This window comes from Rhinopithecus roxellana, chromosome 4 (assembly GCF_007565055.1).
Source record: "Rhinopithecus roxellana isolate Shanxi Qingling chromosome 4, ASM756505v1, whole genome shotgun sequence".
Lineage (NCBI taxonomy): Eukaryota > Metazoa > Chordata > Mammalia > Primates > Cercopithecidae > Rhinopithecus > Rhinopithecus roxellana.
Window position 1 is genome coordinate 140,752,661 of NC_044552.1, and position 18,983 is coordinate 140,771,643.

At 38.4% G+C, this 18,983-nt stretch overlaps 1 protein-coding gene across 1 annotated transcript; it reads left to right on the forward strand.

Annotated features, from left to right (window-relative positions):
- The first annotated feature begins 1,965 nt into the window (after nucleotides 1–1,965).
- LOC104659224 (shugoshin 1-like) lies at nucleotides 1,966–3,805 on the forward strand. The gene is given in 3 exon segments (XM_030929196.1): nucleotides 1,966–2,453; nucleotides 2,555–3,606; nucleotides 3,608–3,805. Coding segments are annotated over 3 exon segments (1,590 nt in total). The 5' UTR covers nucleotides 1,966–2,113.
- Nucleotides 3,806–18,983: the final 15,178 nt, after the last annotated feature.

The window sequence follows — 18,983 nt, forward strand, 5'->3', positions numbered from 1 at the left end:
TGTTGGCTTTGGATTCAGCCTCCAAGTAGATGGAAGACATCCACAGTAGTTCTCCCTCCTCTCTTCACAAAGTCAGGCTTCAGGAGGAGAGCATCTGTGTGTCTCCCAGGAGCTCCATGAAAGGTCTCATAGAGTTCATTGACTCTTTTAGGATCACATGCTGTCCTTGAAGCAACCCTTATGGCTGAGGGGCTGTGAAGAGTTGACTGACTTAGGTGTAGGACCTACGCTCAAGTGGGGCCAGCACCACTTAAGCCGCACAGGCAGAGGGCAAAGGATGACTGCCCAGAGGGAATTTGTGGCAGTGCAGGTACAGAAGAAAAGTTTACAGATAGCAGAAGTCAGGATCTATGTGATAAAACCAACAAAGAGGAGCCCCAATAATCTCTTCATGGCAGTTCTCACAAGTAAAGTCATAGTAGTACCTAGCAGGAATTTCAATATCTCCCCCATACACCCACAAAAACTTCATGGCAGGAACATCATGATTAAAATCAGTGTATGTTGCCTCACTGAGATGTACTCCCCAGGCTCCCACCAGGAAAGTAGAATTTCTCCTTTAATGAACATGAATTACAGGTCTCAGAAATGTGCCGCAATTCCAGAGAGAAGCTCTAATCCCAAAATGAAGAACTCTGTTGTTTTAGGCCAGCAGGAGGAAACTGGACACTGGGAGTTATCACTGAAATATGCATTGTGACCTTAGTGAGCCAGTCACATGAACTTTTATGCTGTCTTCTCACTAAAAAACAAAACAAAACATAAAAACAGAACTCTGTTGAAACAATTTCCAGGAGAGAAAAAATGCAGCCAGAAACTCAGGAGGCAAGGTTTAGGGAAGGGTTCATTAATCCTAAACCTGAAAGCAAAAAGTCACAATTCTCTTCTACTGAAGTCTGCTGTTGTCATAAATGACAACAGAAGTGGGTGGGAGATTTTCCCTATTAAGGGAAAAACAGTCTAAGATAGCAATGAATAGAGCTGGTGATCCTAACGGTCACCAATTTAACCAATTTGGAAAAGTTTTATAAAATACCTATCAGTTCCCTTGATATAAAAGGGAGGTTATAATTTTGAGAAATAGACATTCCTGTGATCCTCACATGGGCTATTGGTCACTTACTAAAGAAAGCAGCAGGGCCAGGCGTGGTGGCTCACACCTATAATCCCAGCACTTTGGGAGGTTGAGGCAGGTGGATCACCTGAGGTTAGGAGTTTGAGACCAGCCTGACCAACATGGTGAAACCCTGCCTCTACTAAAAAATATAAAAATTAGCCGGGCATAGTGGTGGATGCCTGTAATCCCAGCTACTCGGGAGGCTGAGGTAGGAGAATTGCTTGAACCTGGGAGTTGGAGGTTGCAGTGAGCCGAGAACATCCCATTGCACTCCAGCCTGGGCAACAGAGCAAGACTCCTCAAAAAGAAAGAAAAGAAAAGAAAAGAAAAGAAAAGAAAGAGCAGAGAAGGAAAGAAGGAAGGAAGGAAGGAAGGAAGGAAGGAAGGAAGGAAGGAAGGAAGGAAGGAAGGAAGGAAGGAAGGAAGGAAGGAAGGAAGGAAGGAAGGAAGGAAAAGGAAGGAAGGAAGGAGGGAAGGAAGGGGAAAAAGCAGCAGAACAGCATGGGTGCAATGATTTCTGAATGGGACACGAGTGCTTAACAGGCTAAGATTTAAAGGTAAGGGCAGAGAAATTCCTATGGATGTGGTAGGAAGGAAGGGAACCAGAAGCAATTGCAGTTCTTAAGACAGGAAAATATCCATAGGTGAAAAGCAAAAGGTTTCGTTTTTCTTCTATGGAGATCCTAGGAGAAAAGAAACACAAAAGAAAATTCAACAACTATATCTCTAATCACCTTAGGCAAACAACTGATGTATCCAAATCTCAACTGTTTCATCCATTTAAAGTAGATTCAAACTTTCTTCTGAGAAGGAAGCCCTGCATCTTTTATGATTGAAAAATCTTGGAATGTGGCGACGGTAGTCCCAGGCGACGGGGTACGGTGGTACGGTCCTGGAGATCCCATTGCGCGTGGCTCGCGCGGGAGAGCCTCGAAGAGCCTTGAAATGTGAGAAGGAGGAAGACAGCTCTTGCAGAAGTAGTGGCCAAGGCAAAAGATGGCCAAGGAAAGATGCCTGAAGAAGTCCTTTCAAGATAGTCTTGAAGACATAAAGAAGCGAATGAAAGAGAAAAGGAATAAAAACTTGGCAGAGATTGGCAAACGCAGGTCTTTGATAGCTGCACCATGCCAAATAATTACCAACACTTCTACACTGCTGAAAAATTACCAAGACAACAACAAAATATTAGTTTTAGCTTTGGAAAATGAAAAATCCAAAGTGAGAGAAGCCCAAGATACCATCCTACAGCTGAGAAAAGAATGTTACTATCTCACATGCCAGCTATATGCATTGAAAGGAAAACTTAAATCACAACAAACAGAAGAACCTGCTCAGAGTCTTGCTCTGTCGCCAAGCTTGAGTACAGTGGTGCAGTCTCAGCTCACTGGAGCCCCTGCCTCCTGGGGTCAAGCGATTCTCATGCCTCATCCTCCCAAGAGCTGGGATTACAGAACCAGGAAATATGTTCCTCTGGAATGGACCCCAATAGTGATGACAACTCCAGAAATTTATTTGTGAAGGATTTACCGCAAATTCCTCTTGAAGAAACTGAACTTCCAGGACAAGGAGAATCATTTCAAATAGAAGATCAGATACCTACTATTCCTCAAGACACACTGGGATTTGATTTTGATTCAGGTGAAGCTAAGTCCTCTGATAATGTCTTACCTAGAACTGTATCTGTCCGTAGCAGTTTAAAGAAACATTGTAACAGTGTATGTCAGTTTGATAGCTTGGATGATTTTGAAACCAGTCATTTGGCGGGGAAGTCTTTTGAATTCGAAAGAGTTGGATTTTTAGACCCACTAGTAAACATGCCTGAAAATGTACAACACAATGTTTGTCAATGGAGCAAGGACCAAGCTAACTTATCACTTTCAAAGCTGATGCATCCAGGAACGTTTACTAAAACAAAAGAAGACATTTTAGAATCTAAATCTGAACAAACTAAGCAAAGAGATACACGAGAAAGAAAAAGAGAAGAGAAAAGAAAAGCTAACAGGAGAAAATCAAAACCTATGTCAAAATATAAAGAGAATAAAAGTGAAAATAAAAGAACTGTTTCCAAAAAGAAAATGCACAAATCTGTCAGTTCCAATGATGCTTACAATTTTAATTTGGAAGAGGGTGTTCATCTTACTCCTTTCCGACAAAAAATGAGCAATGACTCTAGTAGAGAAGAAAACAATGAGTCTGAAGTGAGCCTCTGTGAATCAAGTGGTTCAGGAGATGATTCCGATGACCTCTATTTGCCCACTTGCAAGTACATTCAGAATCCCACCAGCGATTCAGATACAAGACCAGTCACCAGGCCTCTAGCTAAAAGAGGACTGAAATATACAGATGAAAAAGAGATGGAGGGTTCTAAACCAACAAAAACTACTAGTACACCACCTGAAACTCCCCAGTCACCTCATCTTAAACTGAAGGATATCACCAATGTCTCCTTGTATCCTGTTGTGAAAATCGGAAGGCTTTCTCTTTCTCCAAAAAAAGAATAAAGAAAGCCCAGCAGTGGCTCTGCCTAAACGTAGGTGCACAGTCAGCGTGAACTATAAGGAGCCCACTCTCGCTTCGAAACTGAGAAGAGGGGACCCTTTTACAGATTTGTGCTTTTTGAATTCTCCTATTTTCAAGCAGAAAAAGGATTTGAGACGTTCTAAAAAAAGTATGAAACAAATACAATGAAGGTTTTGATGGATATTGTTTAAATTCAAGCTACACCTCTTTCTGTTGCTTCAAGAGAGGATCTGTAAGAGTACACAAACAGAGTGAGCCATTGCCATAGAATATTCTCTTGACAGGACCTAGCTCATAAACATTTCTTCAGAACTATGCTTCAAATGGGATGTTTTGTATTAAGACTTTAATAAATCTAATTTGTTTTTTCCTTTGAATATAAATAACTGAACTTAAGCATTATCATCATACTGATTTCTTATGCTGTCTAAACCTCTTAATGTTAGTCAAAATGTTAAAAAAAAAAAAAAGAAAAAAAAAAAGAAAAATCTTGAGTTACAGGTCTATTTGTCATCCACGTTACTCAAATGATTTTGGTCAGATTGGGAGACACTTACAAGATATTTGTTTTTCTAGTAATCCTTTTATGTTTAATAATAAATACTTGATTATGAGATTTTGAAGTTTGTTTCTGAAACTAAGGGAAAGATGAGGATAAGGAAGGCAGTAGAAATAACACCAAGGAAAGAAACTAATAAACATTCTGACACTTGTTTTGTAACCCCAGAAATGTTGGAGCTTTTGTTTACCAGATGACTGTCAGGAGAATCCAATAAAAACATTTCCAAATAAATCTGTACCCTAGAACAGTATTAATAGAAACACAAGCTCTGCACACTGCCATAAAGCAAATCATATCAGCAGGGCCTCATGGGTCTTGTACCAGAGACAGAGGAATCCGGTCCACTCACGTTGCTTATCAGGAGATGCTGGGGCTCCCTCTACACCTAGGAGATGTCTCTCTACATTTTGTTGCAGAAAACAAAGTTCAAAAGACTCTAGAGACAACAAAAATAACAGCTGAACAATTAAACTAAAGTCGTGAATGCGTCTTCTCTTCAATGAAGAGAACAGATAATTCATTTGAATTACCAAATTTTAACAAGGTGTGATTTGCCATGGTTGAGGAGGCAATCTGACTTTAAAATCATTATAGGTCTTTAAAGAAATACAATGTTATTCCACACAATATGGATAAAATAAAAGCAAATTATGTATCAGAATGGGGACTGGCAATCTTGCCAAAGTCAGGGGGAAAGTCTTCTCTCTCCAGCTCCCTGAGGGTGGGAGAGTGTTTCCCAGCAGGAGGGAGGGGACAGGCTTCAGCTACCTTCATACCCTGTTGAGTGGCTGCTATTTTGGCCAAGTGGGACTCCAATGCTGCTGTGGGAGAAATGCCCCAATCTCCAGCTCTGGCATGTCTTATGTACACAAAGCAGGCATTTCCACACCTTCTGTATGGCCCTGACCAAGTGTGGAATCCTCCAACACAAAGGGCCTTGAGCTGCACTAACAAAAGAAAGGAATAATTCATTGGTGCCTTTAGTGTTGGTATTCAGAGCCCAAAGCACACTCCAAAGTCAATTTTTTTGGTCATCCTATTAAGCAGAAAGAATACACCTCACCTTGCTTAGGATAACAGTGTGCTTAACAGATATATTTTTAATACTCTGACTTGACACCTTCTGGTTTACAAACGAGTGGACTCTGGATAAATGAAGTTTAACACAATCAGTGAAAGTGCTCATATTATCTAAATGCCTGACTTACAAGAAGTTACACAGAATTAAAATACTATTAGTGGTAATATGTAAGAGATGCTATAGCTACTCATTGATGAAATATTAAAGATTTTTAAAGTCCTCATGTTTACAAAAAAGTAAATTCAGTTTTGAAGAGGTTTTGATCAAATGATAACAATTTTGAAACTGTAATTAGAGCTTCTCAGGTAGAAGATTGGGGTAAATGTATCACATTCAGACATGATTTTCAGGATAACTAAAATGAGCACTGAACACAGAACCCTGCCAGGCTCATCACCCACAGACCCATCCCTGGTAGCATTTTATACCAAAGCAACCAACACAAATCACCCTAGCCAGACATGTCAGCATCTTTGTTTCTCAGAAATGAATTTTATATCAGTCTAACAAAAGCACCTTTTACATTATAAATGGACTTCAAAAGGAAAATATGAAAGTTTATTGAACTTTATTCACACACATTCATCCAACAAATATTTATTGAAGCTCTTAGACCCTATTGTGGCAGGGGACAGGGGGACAAAAAACTACATGAGACAATGCCTATATGCCAGGAGCTCACAATATTGAAGGGCAGGGATGCATGTGTGCTAGCCGCCCCCCTCCCCTCTCCAACCTCCCTCCTCACTTAGATCAATGCCCCAGGTCACTCAGTCTTCCCTAGGGCTCTGTGGGACAGGCACAGGATGGACAAAGTGTACTTTGGTGGGAAGGATGAAGGGATTACTATGCGAGCTCCTTCTTTTCTCCTTTGTCCCATTTGAGGTTGGATGGTTCATCTCTATGGAAGTTACCTTTACCTGCAAGGGACTAGGAGTACCTTTGCCTGCTCAGGCCATGGAAGAGAACGATGTCTTCAGGAAAGCAGGTAAAACCCTCCATAACCCGTGGCCCCAATCCCATCTCTCCAGCTTTAAATCCTACTCCATTTCCATTATATCCACTCACTCCTTTCTGAATGCACTGCAGTTTGCTTTCATTCAAGCTATGTCCTACTGATCCATTCCTACTTGTCTAAGTCTCATTCATCTTTTCAAGGGTCATCTTCAATGCTTCTTCTTCCATCAAATGTTTCTTGATCTTTGTCCCTGACCTCACCCACTCTAATATACATTTTCCCTCCTGTGAGTCCTCATAACTGAGTTTATGTCAACCCCAAAGAATTTATTATGCTTCAACTTATATTAAACAATTTAGGGACTTCTTATTCACTCATTCTCATGAGACTGCAAAATGCTTGAGAGCAAGTCTGTGTTTAATTTGCTTTTCCCTCACGGGACAAATCAGAGACAAGGTTGGCCTGCATTTTAAAATTTATTTATTTAACTAACATTTATTAAGCATAAACTATGTGCCAGACATTGGGCTGGAGATTCAATGGTGAGTATAAATCATTTCTCCACCACCAAGGAATTTATACTTAGTGACCAAATAGTCAATGATTAACAAATACCTGATAAGTTAATCAAAAGAGCACCCCTTATACCCATAAACATCTGCCTTTCTTAACCCCATTCTTTCTCTTCCTCCATATGCTCTTTTAAATTCATTTCCCTAAACAGTAACTAAAGGCTTCCTACCTAAGGAAAGACTGAAAATGAAGACAAAGATTTAAGAAAAGAGATATGTTATACTCTGAGCATTTCAACTGGTGGTTAAGGAGAATGCTTATATCTTATGGTTGACATTTATGAGCCCTTACAGGCAAGGAAGGTATCCTCCCCAGTGCCTTGTAAAATGGTAAGACTTTGTCTGAACAAATGGTACCATCTTTATAATGAAAATAATAGTAATAATAAATGAGTAGCCTTTGTTGGAGATTTTCCCATCAATAAAATATACTGAGAAGTTGAAAATTTTGAAACTTCTAATGTCTGACAACGACCAAATAGGTGTTAAAGACAGGGAGGTGAAAGGTAAGAGAAAGGAAGATGTCTTCAAAGATGAGTAAACATCCTTCCTACTCCTTCTTAGCATGGTTCTTCTTCTAAGACCAGCCCCCAATTAAGTGGCAATGCTCATTAGGGTTGCATGCCAGTTTTTATGAGTTATTTTATACCATCCTATGGCTGCAACTATCAACCCAAGACTCCTAAATCTGTATCATCAGACCTCACTCTTTCTGAGCTCCAGATTCATATATCCAACTGATGCTGGCATTTCTACCTGGAAGTCCATGGCCCCAGCAAGCACCAAAACTGAAATGTATTTTCATTCCTCTTTCTCTCACTCTGCTTCTCCTCAACTGGTCTCTATATTAGCAGGGATCCTTTGCTGGGACTGCTCTCTGAAGTTGCCACCCCACCTTCAGCACTAGGAAACATCCTACAATTCTCCCAGTCTCAGCTATAGCAGAGCTTTTTTTAGGAAGGACACCCTGAGCCAGAGAGCAGAGTTAGGTGGTCCTTCCCTCTATTGGTGGGGTACCAGGTCCCTATTTCTGTTAGAGCTCATATTACACTGTTTTGTAACTTTGTGTTGACTGACTAGATCATGATCCTTTAGAGCACTGGTTCTCAGTCCTGGTCACACACTGGAATCACCTGGGAAATTTTAAAACTACTAATGCCTGGAACCCACCCCACCCCCAACTCTACCCCCGAATGTAATTTAATTCATGTGTGGTACAGCCTAGCTACTGGAAGTTTAAAAAAATCTCTCCAGATGATTTTTATGCACAGTTAAAATTGAGAACTTCTGGACTTGAGAAGAGTAATTGCATCTTGATTATCTTTGTGTGTTACACATGTCAGGTATTGAATGAATAAACAATTACAACACCTATCCAGACACCTAAGTGAGAAGCCATAGAGCCCCAAATCCCATTCCTCACCAATACCTGTCAACTGTACTTCTGAGAAGTCTCGTTTATCTACCCTCCCATTTATACATAGAATAATTACTTTATTTTTGGCACTCATTTTTCTGCCAGATTATTACATTTTCCTCCTCATTGTTTTCTTGTCTTAGAGTTCCCCCCAAGTTTCCCTCTAAACTATCACTAGAATTATTTTGCTAAAAGTCTAACCACGTCCCCTTCCTGATTAAAATGGATTTATGTTGCCTACACAATACAATCTAAACTTTGCCAGATGAGATACTTAATTTTCCTCCTTCTCTGCCTGGCTACTTCTATTTCTGCTTCATGACTCATCTCAAACATCAACTTTTCTACCAGGCTAACTCTTCCCCCACTCCACTTCTTCCAGGAAAATTTATCATGTCCCCTCTTTGCCTCCACAGCACTTGGTATATGTCCCTCTTACAGCCTTTTCTGTTGTATGTTGACATTATTTGCTTAAATATCTATGCCTCATACATGAACTCTTTGAGGGCAGAAACTTGCCCTGTTATCTTTGCATCCTGATTGCATAGCAATCCGGTACTTCAGTAAATATATATTGGATGAGAGGATTGATTAATGAGAGGAAAAAAGAGAAAGACAAATAATGGTGTTTCCATTTAGAGGAAGGAATAGCCCAAAAGGGTGAGGAGAGAGAAGGGAAACTCCTGGAGGAAAGCTAGATGCCTACTCTGCAGGAATCTGTCCTCAGACACAGAAGCCCTGAGCAGTGGTGTCAGAGGCTAGGAACACCTGGGTCAGGCTTAAGTGGTTGTTTGTCCCTACAGCCTTTGACCACAGCCTCCTTGTCGACCCAGTGCTCCTTATGCAAAATGACTCCAACCTGAGTGTATCTACCATTAGACATGACTCTAAACTGTTTGATATTCCTGGGGAAAGCTTTTGGCCTTCCTTTTCCAACATGATGTCTACACATTTAAAATTAATTTGTCACTCTAAAGAAACAAGAATTTACAACTTGGATTCTTTTTTTCTCACTTCAAAATTGGCCATATATCCTATGATTTGCTGTGTTAATGTGGCACTGTAGGAATGCTCTCTTCCCGGAGAACAACCAGAGATGACTATTCTTTAAGTCCTGAAATAGTCACAATCAGTCTGAATGCTTGCAGATGCATGTTTTATTAGTGGGGAATGAAAGGAGTTAATAATCTTTTTCTCTAGACCAAGGAAGGGTGGACCAACTTGCCTATAGCATTGGCAACTGTTCTACACAACATGCCTCTTTTCATTGTTACACTTCCTGCCCAGGTTAGTCAGGAGGCTAATTATGAAGCCAGTGTCTGTGATGATTACATGTTAGGTGTGAACTATACAGTCAGTGATAATTACAGTTATTGAAGTGACCATTTGTGTTTGATTGACAGAACACGTGCATCTCTGTGGACAGCATAGTATTTCTTACCCCCTATCATTAGATACTCTACATAAGAATGTACTGCATTCTGAGGAAACATAAGAAAGTATTCATGAGAAAAGTTCTGTGTTTCTGAGGATAAGAGGGGATCCTTTCATAAGGACCCTCCTGAGGCAGGTGATTTAGAGATGGGAGTGGTGAAGCCATCCTCACATGGTGAACAAGAATTCAGGACAGAAATATAGTTATAATTAAGTATTAATCAGGCTTCACTTTGACCTACTTCCCTGTAACTAAAATTCATTAGATGTTGACAATTTACATTACCATTGTTCCTATAGATGGGACTTCTGACATTAGAATCATAAGGCTTTTGTTTAAGAATTGCTTAATGTATTTTTCAGATTCCAAATTCCAGTGAAACAGCTGACACCAACCAGTTTGAAGATCCCCACAGAAGAACAGAATCAGCATGAGAATACAGTTTCATTTCCCTGTCCCATGGCTTCACCCTGTACACTTTGACTTAACCATCTCCACACTTAGGCCCACTCCAAAACCTTCAAAAACCCTATCCCTAAACACCTTGGGAAGATGAATTTGAGGTTTCCTTCTATTTCCTCCTTCGGCAGCTCTATGATTAAACCTCTTTATCTTCTGCAACCTGCTGTCTCGGTGTATTGACTTGCCAGGTATATCAGGCAACAGACCTATTGTGGTTACAGTGGTGGGGCAGTGGAGAAGTTTGGAAAACCAAAAGTGACCATGTGCTTAAAGCCCAGCAGTCCCTAAATTCACCCAGACCTGCTCTAACTCTGCTCAAGCCTTAGACAGAGAGGAAAACACATTCTATACTTGCAATACTGCTTTAAGAAACCCGTTGTTGTCCTCTGAACATGACTAAAAAGTATTAGGAGTCCATTTATTTAGCATTATCAAGAATTAATTATTGAATACAACAGAATTATTGCCTTTACATCATCAAATATTCATTAGATACTATTCAGACCTATAGTTACACACACAAACATACACACACAGAGTGCTTTGTTCAACCTCACAAATGGCAATTTCCCAATAGTCTTCAAAGTAATAAGAAAAATCAGCATTGTCACTGACAGGTAGGGTTACTGTCTCTGGGGCTGGCTCCACAATGAATGCCAATACGAAGAGGAAAAACGTCCCAGTGGAATATGGAGTTCTCTGTGCAGGTGTTTTCTGGTGGGACAACTTGAGTATTCTGTTTAAACTGTTAACCAGTTGACAGTTTCCAATTCCAACCTTCTCCATCATTTCTGAAGAACAACCTTAAATGTCACTAAATGGTACTAACATGACTTCGTTGTTTTCTAATTTTAATCTAAAACTAAAAAGTAAGCATTAGCACAGATGTTGCATAGATTATGATTCTGTAATAGTGCTGCATAAGCCAGAATTATCCCAGAACTACTTTAGAAGTTTGCACACTGCTCTGCACTACAAGTCAGCATTGCTTGGCTAAATGTTCTGATATTCACATGGAAGAAAAAAATCTTGTTCATTGGTGGTTAGCAGTTCTTATTAAAATTTGCCACTGATTCATGAAGAAAGGGCTTAGTAGATCAAAAAGGACAACATTCTTCATATATTATACAACTACTAAACTTGCACCTACTAGTCAGTAACTTAAAACAATATTCTTGCCAAAAGGTGTGTGAAAAGTAGGAAATTATACATGATAAGACAAAACTTAAGCTGTAAAAATGGAACACCTTGTTAAAATTAAGGGGGAAGCCTAAAGGCCAAAGTTCAAGCCTTCCCCCCAATCCAGGCAGGGCCCAGATCACCATAAGCAGCATCACTGACTTTATTTTTCTCCAAAATTTTCAAACGTTATCCCACAAATGAATGTCTCATTCTCACTTTTCACTCTATTGTCCACTTTGGGCCACAGAGACAAGGAATGACTGTTGCACACCCAGACACGTGCATTTACAGGCACCCATTAAACAAAGTCACAGCTAAGGATTCAAAGATCTAGAACTCCATGATCTGGGGGACATATTTGAAGGTACTTCATATATTCGTGGCAATTGCTTATACTCAAGACTTTCAGTAGGCATCCTGAGAATGCAAAATAGAAGTCTGACCCCTAAAACCTAGGGCCCTCTCTGGTGACGGTGCAAGTCCACTTAATATTAGAACCAGGAAGATAAACCATTAATTAAAATGTCCATCCAGCATAAAAAGAAACAGCCTCACCATCCAGTTAATTTCATGTCAAATCATACGTGAAATATTTTTTAAGAAGACATTTTGAAAGCAAATGCAATTCTAAATTTGCTAGAATTCTAGGATGCCAAACTTATCTGCCAAAAATAACATCTTCATCAATGTAGCCTTATGTCTTAGAAAGCTTTCTAAACCTTACTAATAAATGCAGATTCCCCATGTTGACAGCAGTAGTAAGTAGATTCTTACATTTGCTAAAAGCTGATTATTAGCTACTCCTCTTTCTTCTATTTTGTAAATTTCCAGTTGGTGTAAAATATTTTACAATAACTGTTCCAGTTGTTCTGACATTGTCAATTACTTTTTAGGCTAGATTTTTCTAACACAGACTGAAGAAAAAATGGGAAATTTTTTATTAAATGCAACTTCTCATTCACTCCTCTGACATCCATATCCAAGCCTGATTTTATTTCTAAAATGTCACAGACTTTTTCAGCTCATCTCATTCCTTATAGAAATGCCCACTCCATAAAAGGAAAAGTAAGACAGCAGCAAAATTCCAAAAGATAATTTGGGCATAGTGGTTTCTGAACAGAAGCCAATGTGATGAACACCAACTGGACTTTTCCAACACTCCCTCCCTCTGGAAGTCTATTTATTCTGCAGTGACTGGAAACCATTCAGCAGTGTTGGATCTGTGACCTTCTCCTACACCTCTCCAATGCGGGAGGACATTAAAATACAAGCTGCAAATCCATCGAGAGAGAAACTGCTGCCCCGGACTTGAGGCCTCTTTCATATTCAAAGATTGACTTCAATTGACTGGGGGTCCACATAAATAATATATTTCTAAAGCAAAAGAGCTTCCCTGAGCAATTATTCTCATCAGAAAAGTTTCTATGAGGTGCCAAGAGAATTATTTTAAGAAATGTTTTTAGAAGTTTCTTGACCTCAGAATTTTTTCAAGGTGTCAACTTGGGCTGATCCCCAATAACAACAATCCATAGCTTAGTCAGATTTCAGGTTTTAAAGTATGTGGCATTTTTAAGAAGTCTCCTCCCTGCTTTCCTTCAAATATAGGCCAAAAGTAAACACAAGTACAAGCCCACTGTTGTGTTTTTCAACCACAAATTTTCTCTCTCCTTCCTCCACCATCACCTCAAAATTCAATCATCAGAAGGTAGAAATGAGTAGGAACGGTCCAACATTATAGGACACCACTCAAAGGTTTCCTTGCCTCAGCTTTGCAAGTATTTCAGATCCTTGATTGTCCTTAAAATTTACAGTTTGATCTGGCAGTACTCTCTGAGTAAATCCAAAAAAGAAAATGCCACTCTTCTAAAATGATGAAAAATAATCTCTTCAAAAATAGGAAGGGTCAGTCTTAGAGATCCACAGGAAACTCTGTGTTTTTCTCTAGCCAGTTGAGGACCCACTTCATTCCAGATGTAAAACCAAGGCAGAACTGAAAATAATGGGAATAAGTGGTTATACTCTGCAGGATGAACCAATTCTGGCATAATAAAAACTTCCTGAGAAAACATGAGTATAAGTGTCACTTTGCTAGAAATAGGTTAGGCTTACAGGGTAGGAAAATAGCCGGTGGTGGCAAAAATGCAATACCTTCATCTCTGCTTATGAAATTCAGTGCCATCTTTAAATAGTTATTTTTTTCTGACTCCTAATCAATAAATAAGATCCAAAATATTCTTTGAAATTTACAATGAAATGAGGAATAAATGATTCCTAAATCACCATTATCTCATTTTATTTATTAAATCAGTATTAAAAATAATCCATTATATACAAAACATTAAGCTATATGCATAATGTCTCTACCAATTTAAATTCTTTCTGAGAGTGTACAAGGGTTCCCTTTCCTCTACATTCACTCCAACTCATTTTCCTTATGCTTTCTTTTAGTAGTTTTATGGTTTCAGGTCTTATATGTAAGTCTTTAATCCATTTTGAATTAATTTTGTGCATGGTGTAAGACAAGGGTCTTTACTTTATTATTTTGAATGTGGATATCCAATTTTCCCAACATCATTTATTGAAGAAACTTTCTCTCCCCATGTATATTCTTGGCACTCTTGTCAAAGATTAGTTGATTATGCATGTGTGGGTTTATTTCTGGGTTCTCTATTCTGTTCTATTGGTCTATGTGTCTGTTTTTATGCCAGTGCCATATTGTTTTGATTATTATAGCTTTGAAATACAGTTTAAAATCAGGGAGTGTGATACCTCTTGTTTTGTTATCTCTTAAAATCTCTCTATTTACTTGAAATCTTTTGTGGTTTCACGCAGATTTTAGGGGTTTTGTTATTACTTAGAAAAGTTTTTTCTAATACTTTAAGTTCTGGGATACATGTGCAAAATGTCAGGTTTGTTACATAGGTATACATGTGCCATGGTGGCTTGTTGCAACCATCAATCCAACATCTACATTAGGTATGTCTCCTAATACTATCCCTCCCCTTGCCCCCCACCCCCTGACAGGCCCCGAGTGTGATGTTCCCCTTCTTGGGCCCATATGTTCTCACTGTTCAACTCCCATTTATTAGTGAGAACATGTGGTGTTTGGTTTTCTGTTCCTGTGTTAGTTTGCTGAGAATGATGGTTTCCAGCTTCATCCATTCCAGCTTCATGTCCCTGCAAAGGACATGAACTCATCCTTTTCATGGCTGCATGGTATTCCAAGGTGTATATGTGCCACATTTTCTTTATCCAATCTATTATTGACAGACATTTGGGTTGGTTTAAAGTCTTTGTTATTGTGAATAGTGCCACAATAAACATACGTGTTCATGTGTCTTTATAGTAGAGTGATTTATAATCCTTTGGGTATATACCCAGTATGGGATTGCTGGGTCAAAGGGTATTTCTAGTTCTAGATCCTTGAGGAATCGCCACACTGTCTTCCACAATGGTTAAACTAATTTACACTCTCACCAACAGTGTAAAAGTATTCCTATTTCTCCACATCCTCTCCAGCATCTGTTGTTTCCTGACATTTTAATGACTGCCGTTCTAACTGGCGTGAGATGGTATCACATTGTGGTTTGATTTGCATTTCCCTAATGACCAGTGTTGATGAGCATTTTTTCATACGTTTGTCGGCTGCATAAATATCTTATTTTCAGAAATATCTGTTCATATCCTTTGCTCCCTTTTTGATAGGGTTGTTTGTTTTTTTCTTGTAAATTTGTTTAAGTTCCCTGTAGATGCTGGGTATTAGCCCTTTGTCAGATGAGTAGATTGCAAAAATTTTCTCCCATTCTGTAGGCTGCCTGTCCACTCTGATGATCATTTCTATTGCTGTGCAGAAGTTCTTTAGTTTAATTAGATCCCATTTGTCAATTTTGGCTTTTGTTGCCATTGCTTTTGGTGTTTTTGTCATGAAGTCTTTGCACATGCCTATGTCCTGAATGGCATTGCCTAGGTTTTTTTCTAGGGTTTTATGGTTTTAGGTCTTACATTTATGTTTTTAATCCATCTTGAATTAATTTTTGTATAAGGTGTAAGGAAGGGGTTCAGTTTCCATTTTCTCCATATGGCTAGCCAGTTTTCCCAACACCATTTATTAAATAGGGGATCCTTTCCCAATTGCTTGTTTTTGACAGGCTTGTCAAAGATCAGATGGTTGTAGACGTGTGGTGCTATATCTGAGGCCTCTGTTCTGTCCCATTGATCTATATATCTGTTTTGGTACCAGTACCATGCTGTTTTGGTTACTGTAGCCTTGCAGTATGGTTTGAATTCAGCTAGTGTGATGCATCCAACTTTGTTCTTTTTGCTTAAGATAGTCTTGGTTACATGGGCTCTTTTTTTGCTCCATATGAAATTTAAGGTAATTTTTTCTAGTTCTGTGAAGAAAGTCAATGGCAGCTTAATGAGAATAGCATTGAATCTATAAATTACTTTGGGCAATATGGCCATTTTCGCGATATTGATTCTTCCTATCCATGGGCATGAAATGTTTTTCCATTTGTTTGTGTCCTCTCTTATTTCCTTGTGCAGTGGTTTGTAGCTGTCCTTGAAGAGGTCCTTCACATCTCTTGAAAGTTGTAGTTGTCAGTATTTTATTCTGTTTGTAAGAATTGTGAATGGGAGTTCACTCATGATTTGGCTCTCTGCTTGTCTATTATTGGTGCATAGGAATGTTTGTGATTTTTGCACATTGGTTTTGTATCCTGAGACTTTGCTGAAGTTGCTTAAGGTGTTTTGGTGCTGAGACGATGGGGTTTTCTAAATATACAATCAAGTCATCTGCAAACAGAGACAATTTGACGTCCTCTCTTCCTATATTAATACTCTGTATTTCTTTCTCTTGCCTGACTGCCCGGGCCAGAACTTCCCATACTATGTTGAATAAAAGTGGTGAGAGAGGGCATACTTGTCTTGTGCCAGTTTTCAAAGGGAATGCTTCCAGCTATTGCCCATTCAGTATGATATTGGCTGTGGGTTTGTCATAAATAGCTCTTAATATTTTGAGGTACATTCCATCCATCAATACCTAGTTTATTGACTATTTTTAGCATGAAGGGGTGTTGAATTTTATCAAAAGGCCTTTTCTGCATCTATTGAGATAATCATGTGGTTCTGTTTATAGTATGGATTACATTTATTTATTTGCATATGTTGAAACCGCCTTACATCCCAGGGATGAAGCTGACTTGATCATGGTGGGTACGCTTTTTAATGTGCTGCTGGATTTGGTTTGCCAGTGTTTTATTGAGGATTTCACATTGATGTTCATCAGGGATATTGGCCTGAAATTTTTTTTTTGTTGTGTCTCTGCCAGGTTTTGGTATCAGGATGATGCTGGCATCATAAAATGAGTTAGGGAGGAGTCCCTTTTTTAATATTGTTTGGAGTAGTTTCAGAAGGAATGGTATCAGCTCCTCTTTGTACCTCTGGTAGAATGAGGCTGTGAATCCATCTGGTCCTGGGCTTTTTTTTTTTTTTTTTTTTTTTTTGGTTGGTAGGCTATTAATTAGTGCCTCAACTTCAGAACTTGTTATTGGTCTATTCAGGGATTCAATTTCTTCCTGTTTAGTCTTGGGAGGGTGTATGTGTCCAGAAATTCATCCATTTCTTCTAGATTTTCTAGCTTATTTGCATATAAGTGTTTATAGTATTCTCTCATGATAGTTGGTATTTCTGTGGGATCAGAGGTGATACCCCTTTATCATTTTTTATTGTGTCTATTTGATTCTTCTCTCTTTTTTTCTTTATTAGTTTGGTTAGCAATCTGTTTATTTTGTTAATCTTTTCAAAAAACCAGCTCTTGGATTCATTAATTTTTTGAAGGATTTTCTTGCCTTTATTTCCCTCAGTTCTGCTCTGGTCTTAGTTATTTCTTATCATCTGCTAACTTTTGAATTTGTTTGCTCTTGCTTCTCCAGTTCTTTTAATTGTGATGTTAGGGTATCAATTTTAGATCTTTCCCACTTTCTCGCGTGGGCATTTAGTGCTGCAAATTTCCCTCTAAACACTGCTTTAGCTGTGTCCCAGAGATTCTGGTACATTGTCTCTTTGTTCTCGTTGGTTTCAAAAATCTTGTTTATTTCTACCTTAATTTCATTATTTACCCAGTAGCCATTCAGGAGCAGGTTGTTCAGTTTCCATGTTGTTGTGCGGTTTTGAGTGAGTTTCTTAATCCTGGGTTCTAATTTGATAGCACTGTGGTCTGACAGATTGTTTGTTATGATTTCTGTTCTTTTGCATTTGCTGAGGTGTGTTTTACTATTAACTATGTGGTCAATTTTAGAATAAGTTGTATGTGGTTCTAAGAAGAAGCTTCTAAGAAGAAGCTTCTCTAAGTGACAGAAAGCTTCTCTAAGTGACAGAAAAAAATTAAGTGTTAATTCTTTATGATTAAAAAGACAATCACATCAGCTTTGCTGACAGCTATATCAGAAAAGTTGACAAAAAGAGCAAATAGATTGCTGAAATATAATTACATTTTAGTATAGTTACTATCAACTCTTAATTATTAAAATGGTAGTTTTAGATATTTATTAAGATGTGATATTTTATTCACATCCTAATTTTACAAAGTTGTATTATAAAATTTCTGTTACTACTTATTCTCCTTGTTTTGTGCTTAAAGACAAAAAGCCAACTTTGGCTGTTTTTATTAGTAACCTTCACCGAGCATCATTTACATTCTCAATTATTTAGGTAGCCATCAAAGGCATCAATGTTCAGCAACAATATTCTTTAGACACAGGAAAAGTTATCCTTGAGTAAGAAATGCGCTCATAGATAGCAGATCTGAACATGTATCATGAAAGTTTGCATGCCTAGAGCCTATAATATCTGAACCAACCAGACCCCTGGCCACAATGGTGCTCACATCTTCCTAAACAAAGTGGAAGTCACCTCCTATATGGCATGCTTCTAGATATGTGTAAGGAAACACTTTAAAGTGATGACAAGAATTTGCACTAGATGATTCTTTATTAAGAATGTCATTAGGGGAAATAGTTTTGAACTTTAAATAGTAACAGACCTTCAAATTTTCCTTTGGAATTGAAGTATATAGCAGCTGTATACCTTTAACATTAAGGATTTTTAATATCCAAAACCTAACCACTTTGTAGCTGGAGTGCAAGTCAGCCTGACCATACAAAATAGATACTTCCAGAAAAGACTCCAAAAAGTAATTGCTTTACTACAATAAAATGCAGTTAGGTACTTTTCATAACCACAAATATTAATGTAACCTCAACTCTTTTAAGGCTTTTACCACAAGTGTATACTAATCGCATTTCACTGTCTCATATATGTAGCATAATATCTTTTAGGAAGAAAGATTACTGTTTCCAACTCTACAGAAGCAGTTCTTGGAGAATATATTAGCAAAACACATTATGTGATAAAAGATTTGTATTCAAAATATGCAATGAACTCATAACACTCAACAAAAAGATAATAAACAACCCAATTAATAAGGACAGAAGATCTGAAAACCTCCCCAAAGAAAACCCAAACCCTTTATGGGTTGTACACAAGCATATGAAAAGGTGTTCAACATTACATGTTATTAACGAATTGCAAATTAAAGTAACAATGGGCTATCACTACATCACCATTAGAATGGCTAAAATACAAACACAATACTGGCAATACCAAATGCTGGTGAGG